The sequence below is a fragment of the Protopterus annectens genome, chromosome 1.part0 (genome assembly GCF_019279795.1).
Source record: "Protopterus annectens isolate FY-2018-M chromosome 1.part0, PAN1.0, whole genome shotgun sequence".
Lineage (NCBI taxonomy): Eukaryota > Metazoa > Chordata > Ceratodontiformes > Protopteridae > Protopterus > Protopterus annectens.
Window position 1 is genome coordinate 589,376,872 of NC_056725.1, and position 7,030 is coordinate 589,383,901.

General features: G+C 35.6%; 1 protein-coding gene across 12 annotated transcripts in view; it reads right to left on the reverse strand.

The window, feature by feature from the left end:
* The window catches only part of EPRS1 (glutamyl-prolyl-tRNA synthetase 1), a 1,752,234-nt gene extending 1,750,573 nt beyond the window's left edge, over positions 1–1,661 (reverse strand). For 10 of the 12 annotated variants that reach the window (XM_044061611.1, XM_044061620.1, XM_044061515.1 and 7 more), the window contains exon 1: positions 1,497–1,660. In XM_044061611.1, coding sequence (XP_043917546.1) covers positions 1,497–1,545 — 49 coding nt within the window. In that variant the 5' untranslated portion in view covers positions 1,546–1,660. Of the gene's footprint in view, positions 1–1,496 lie in introns of all 12 variants that reach the window. The other 2 variants (XM_044061601.1, XM_044061548.1) reach the window with 1 other exon arrangement.
* Between the last annotated feature and the right edge of the window lie 5,369 nt (positions 1,662–7,030).

The following is a 7,030-nucleotide window of genomic DNA, read 5'->3' on the forward strand; positions in this document are numbered from 1 at the left end:
CATGTACAGTGTGTATTTTGCATACACATACTATAATGTGTGTACTGGAATACACATACAAAATATAGAATGAAATGAATAAGACAAAGACAAACATCGCAAATTTATATATAAAATATTATGAATAGATGTGAAAAAGAACACTGCATGATGATACAGAGATAAGTCTAAAAATGCCCAGCATCCAAGAGACTGGAGTTTGATCCATTCTTTTTTACTTGTACACTGTCACTAAAAGCAAATTACAGCAATGCTCCTTGGATCTCAGCTGTCAAAATGCGCTTCGGAAAACCTGGGCAGGACCTTTGGATCAAGAAGTCATTAACTGATTCTGTGTGTATCAGTGAAAGATGCCATTTGTTTACGGTCACGCAGCATACCTATCAACTGTCCAGATTTTCACAAAATGTCCAGATGTTTACCTCATATTTTTGGTTTGTTCCTCAAAATGTGTGGCTTTCTGGCAAATTACTTAACATGGAAGTCACTAAATAATGACGCACATTTTAGTTTCAGAATTCACATTCTTCTGAAATGCACGCTAACATAAAACCTGTTATGCTAGCAACTTTCTAAGTTTATAAACGCAGTACTTAAATTCCTTTCCTATGTTGGGAGTCTGTCCCTCATATTATTAGGCTTTGTTCAGATTTTGTGCGTTAAGAGATTAAGAGGCATCATGCATGTCTCACTTACCTGGAAATGTAAAGTTACAGTTCCAGGTTTGTACCTCTCTTATCTTAGTTACCGCAATCCACTGTCTCCCGAAATAAATGCAGCAGACATTACAAAAAAAAAAATCACATTTTGAAAAAATACTACCTACAGACCACGCAAAAGCATGACCTTAATCGATCAGATACTCGCACCAATCCCCTTACATTAAGCACACTGTTCAACAGTAAGCACTCATTTAGAAACAGAATGACATGGAAAATTCTTTGGCATATAGGGAGTGGCACCGCAAATATATACTGGCTGTCAAACAGCTAAGAAACAGTAATAATTAAAAACGAATACAAGAGATCTGCTATGTGCCTTCCTGCACAGAGGACTTACACATAGTTTAAGTGTCTGCTGCTATATAGAATAGCTAACGCGATTTTGAAATATAAGCGGTTACTACAGTCAACTGTCATTATATTACAACTACTGCCACTACCGACTGTAAACAAATGCTTACTAGTTATACCGAGAAGTTTAGTTAAACCAGCAAGTCATATACGTAGCATTTTCTAAACCGATTTCCTTAAAAGGAGCAAGGCAGCTTGTATTCTAAAAGTCACCAGCTGAAATCAGATTCCCAAAATGTCCTACTGGTGAGCTAACATTCTTAAAGCTAATCAGATCAGCAAAATTGCAAGGTATTTGTATCAACCATCTTATACACACGCGTCAAAGGATTTAGTAAAGAAATGCATGATGCAACATTTGACTGTACAAGTACATCTTGTTATATACATAAAAAAAGTGAAACTGGTGTTTTTGTCCCTTACCTAAAGGTGGGTTAGTTGTATTCACAGTTAAAACTAACGAAGTTTTCATTATCGACTGATTTTGCTGATAAGTGCGTAACTCAAAAGGGGCTATGTTATTCCACCAGCTATACACTCCACACACTCTGCCACGATACTCGGCTTCGCCGATCCACAATTTCCGGGAGTCACGTAATAAAAATCCCCCAGCCTAGTCACGCCGCTTTTTTGTGCTACTCTAATAATCTCCTACCGGAAAGAGTTTTTTTTTTTCCGCGAAGTTAGCCTTATTCGGAAATCTCAGGGACAGTGGCTATCACTCAGCTAGGGTTGCAACCTTTTTAAATGCCCAAAGTGGGGCATTTTTGGTACAAACATCAGATTTTGCAGGCCAAAACATACTCACGGCCAGTACAAAGGACAGAACTTGCCTTTTTTGCCTAAATAAAAGGTTATTCTTGTAGCATTTTAGTTGCATATTCTGTTTCTTATAACATTTAGGTGTTTCAGATACAGAATAACTGTTTTATGCAACTGTCGCATAAAATATAGGAACTAATTTTGTCCTAAAATCTCAGGACAATTCCCATTTTTACACTTTTTTAGCAGGACACAACTGCCCAAAGAGGGACTGTCCCTCGCAAAGTGGGACAGGTGGTAACCCTACACTTTGCAGAATCAGGGACGCATTCAGAATCGGGAACCATACTTCTCAGTTCTCAACTGCCTCTGTTATTGATTCAAATTTTGGCTGTGTCCCTCTTAATCCTTCCTAACAAATTATAATATTAGTTTTTTGACTCAATATAATGAGTTAACTGTAGAATCTAGACGCATTTTAAATAATAACTGGGAGTTGCTAACACAAGGATTAAATCCTAATGTCAATATAGGACAGAAACCAGTAGTAATATTTCGAAAAGCACCATCCTTGAAAACATTGTTTGAGGTTCCCTTTAGAACATACATGGTTAATAAAGGCATGTTTAAGTGTGGCCATTGCGGCTATTGTAAATATATAAAAACTGGATCTACCTTTTCTGTCCGTGGAGTGAAATACTATATTAATGAGAAATGTAATTGTCTCAGTCAAGGAGTAGTATACCTCGCCACCTGCACAGTATGTTCCGCGTTCTATTTTGGAAAAACTGAACGACATTTGAAACAACGTATTTATGAACATACGTATGCAATTTCCAGGGGGATAATGTCTAATGCCCTGGCAAAACACATTTCAGAAAACAGTAATCATAGTTTTTTGTTTAATGTGGTACAGAAAATTAAAATTAATCCCAGGGGTGGACCATGGCACTTAAAATTAGAAGAATGTGAGTTGCTGTGGCAACTTAAAACAAATGCGCATGCCTACCCTGGGATTAATGAGACATGTTCAATTAAATGTTTATTAAAACAAAGAGCTCTTGTAAGGTGAAGTTTTCAACAAATAATTTTTAAATAACAATAAATATTAAGAGCTAAGGACAATGAGTTATATTAGGCACATGACTATACAATGTAAGTGCATCTTAGAAAGGTATGCGTAATATGTAGGTGTGGGTTATGTTTGTTAGGGAAATATATATGAATATAAATATAAACTAATAAAAATGTCTAAAATTTAGTTAGTTTGTTGACTCGCTGAGTTTTAAATGTTGGCATAACTTAAAGTGCTTAAAGTACTTAAAGTGTCAAAAATGTTTTAAAAGTTTTTTAGAATTTATAACATTTATGAAACGAAAGAATTATGTTTAATTTGCGTTTCTTATTGTAGTAAATTTATTACAGTATTGTATTTGGTCTTCATAAAATAGTAATATTAGCATGGTATTGGTTTTAATTAGGGCTGAAAGTAATTAATTGATTAATTGTTTAAATTGTTTAATTTAACTTGATTAAATAATTGTGTAATTTGGAGTGAATATTTATACCCAGGATGTAGTTACAATAACTTGTCTGAAGAAGTGTATGTATAACATTACACGAAAGCGCTAACAAGTTTATAGTAAAGTCAATTTGGATTTTACACCGGCTTCTGTGTCTTGTTGGACTCACCTTTTTGTTTTGTTGGTTCGTTTAACTTTTGAAGTTTTTTTCTGTTTTCAGGGACTGTCCCTCGCAAAGTGGGACAGGTGGTAACCCTACACTTTGCAGAATCAGGGACGCATTCAGAATCGGGAACCATACTTCTCAGTTCTCAACTGCCTCTGTTATTGATTCAAATTTTGGCTGTGTCCCTCTTAATCCTTCCTAAAACTGGTGACTTTCTGAGACAAAATGGTGAATTACTCTTAATAAATAATGACAGTGATTAGAGTTACATTTTTTTTTATTACAAAAATGTATATCAGTTCACACTATCTTATCTTGTCAATGTCTCAAGTTAATAGTACTAACATTTAAAAGGCGTCCCTCAATATTTCTGGATTTGTTCCTAATTGGTTGAGAGCTATGTCGGGGCAGTTTTAAAATATTAGTTCTAACTGAAGACAGTGACAGAATAAGATAATGTGAATTAATATTCATTTTCTGATGTAAAAGAAGTCTATAAATTTAATTATTGTCATTATTTATAAAGTGTGACTCATCGCTTTGTCTCCAAAAGTCACCATTTTTAGAAAGGATGGAGCTAAACTTTCAGTCAAAATCAAGGACATTTGAAAGGTATGCACAGTCAGGGATAATAAATTTAAATTAAATAAATGTAAGATTTCACATTTTGAGATTATTTTTTTAAAGTAATTTCAACTGACTCTAGACATAGTAAGGTCCTCCTAGGTATAATTCTGGTGGCTGCCAAATAGCAATTACTAGAAAATGGAACTCAAATTCTAAACAACTGTACTAGAATTAGTGAAAACTGTAACAGAGATAAAACAATTGGAAGTGGGATCTTTAGTAAAGGGTATGAGCAAATTACATAGTAAAATGGGAAGTGTGGGAACAATACATGCAGAATAATGTTTTGGATGAGGAATGAAATTTAAGAGAAGGCAGGACCTAAATGAGCTTTGTAATGTTTGGCTATGACTGGAATGATTATAAGTGATGTATAATGTTTGCAACTGAAAATATCAATATGGTTTGTTTTCAGTTATGTAAATTTATGATTGCCTGTGTCATAAGTGATAATTTAATAAAGACATTTCTTGTTCAGAAAAAGAAGGGCCAAGCCAGTCATACCAAGAATGACTTTATGAATGCTCATCCCATTGTCCAGCTTCTTTTAAAGGCAGACAGCGTGTCACACTGTTTGACCTGGAGAAAGAGTTTGTTTCAGAGAAGGGGAAAGTGCTTTATGATTAATCTAGCCCTCTTCCTTGTCTTATTTATTTGTTAGATAGACTAAGATTGCTGGCTACATTGTTAGCTGGAATGTTTAATATATTGAGGTATATGAGTTCTTAGGACTGCTGGATCCATTATAGCCCTATAAGAAATGCACAAATCAGCTGTAAGGAGTCTGTATGAAACTGAATATACAGGCAATGCCTGCAGGCTTTCTGGGTAGTTTAGGTCTTTTAAGCCCCTGGTCTTTTAGTTATAAACCTCTGGGGTCTTTCCAGTTGCTTGATATGTTTAGTAAGGTACATCCCAAAGAGAGTGTTGTACTCAGTGATGGGTCTAACTAGGGCACAGGGAGGTGAGGACGTTTTGTAATTTGAAAGAAAAACCTTTAGCTATGAGCTGTGCATGGTAAAAGGATTTCCAAACCACTGTTGCAACATGATGGTTAAACATAGGGGAGCTCTCCACCCAGGTATCCAGATCTCTGATAATTTGTTCATATCTATTCTATAAGCAGGAGCCAAGAGCTCCTTACCAAATGCTGCATGGTTGCAATTATTTGCTTTGAGCTTGGGCCTATTTTTAATACATCAGCTATTGACAAGTGCAAGCTTCTGTTGGAGTGCATGTATGTCAAAGGGGGACTTGACAACTCCTAGCTTATAGCCATCTGTAAACTTCATTAACCAAAGATCCTCATTTGATAAATGGAGGTTGGAGAAATGGATACTGAACAGCTGAGTTCCCAGAACATGTCCATGTAGATCTGTAATTACCTGTGACTATTAATCTTCTTACTTGAACTCATATGATTTACCTAAATTGTATTTGTCTTGTCTCAACATCTGTATAGTTTCTCTTTATTTATTTATTTATTTTTTAATTTATGGAGCTTTTCTCTTTGGGCCTCTGCTGAAAATGGGCTCTACCCAGTCAGACTTTCCTGGTAAACAAATGTTAATAAATAAATAAATACATAAATAAATAAAACTTCACTGGTTACCTTGATGCTGTCAGGGGATGTTCTCGCACTCTCACTGTGTGAGTCCTGTCTCTAAGCCAGTTTGCTATCCACCTAACCATGTATTGGTCAATTTGGAATTCCTTCAATTCATTCATTATATTTGCATGTGGTATGGTATTGAATGCTTTGGTGAGGTCAAGGTACTCTGGGTGAACCCTCTCAAAATTCACAAGAGTCATTAGCCAGGATCTACTTTTGACAAAACTAAACTGCAGGGAGCCGAGTCTGAAAAGATTTTTGATATCATAGTTAATTAGCTCAGTTATGATACATTCAATGGCTTTGTATATAAGACTCTTTAGGCTGATGGGTCTGTAATTCCCAGAGTCTGAGGTGGCACTACTCTTGAGGAGTGGCATCACAACAACAGTGCGTCACTCTCATTAGCTATAGCCAGTTCATAAGTTCAGGTTTAAGAGTGTGGACTGGGTCCACCAATGCTTGCTTAGTGCTATTAATTATGCAAACAGGTATGTTGCCATGCCCACTGAATGAAGTAGTCTTCATTTTGGAGAGTACCTTCAGTACATGCTGTTTTATGATAATTGGTGGCTTAATTCCATTAGAGATAAGTGATTTTGGAATCGATGTGAAGTTGGCACTAAATTTATTTGCCAGTATGTTAGGAATATCCACTGGATCAGAGTAATTAATACCTTTGTAAGAATTGTTTTCTTTACAGTTACTTTACAGTTATTTTTTTTCTTTAATGTCCATCTAAACATTAAAAGACATAATGTGGAGTATGTGCTTTATAGCCCACCCACAGATTTAACAAAATCAACAAAAGTCCAGTCTTTTCTCAGCCACATTTATTTGCAAAACCACATTTCCCAAATGTGGGTGATGCTTTATAATCTTATATTTATTTATTAATTTCAGTGTTACTGGTCATCTTCCTGATCATCTCCATCTCCCATCATTAAACTGTGGTTCAAGTCCAAGGTACTCCTGATTCTTCTAGTCAGTTCCTGTGTTTTTTTTTTCTGTCTCACCATCACTTTCATTTGGAGCATTGGAACATTTCAATGCCAAAGTCACTCTATGAGCTTTGTTGTCAGAAGAATGAAAAGCAAAGTCCTCTAATACTTGCTGGCTCACTTTTTGATGGATAAACTGTTTTATTTCCTCTTTAGCCTGTTCTGCATTAAAAAATGTCTTTGATCCTCATGGAAAAAATACTCTGAGGACAGCTGGAGATAGCAGCTTAAATTTTACATCTGCCTCTCAAGATTCCCTGATTGCT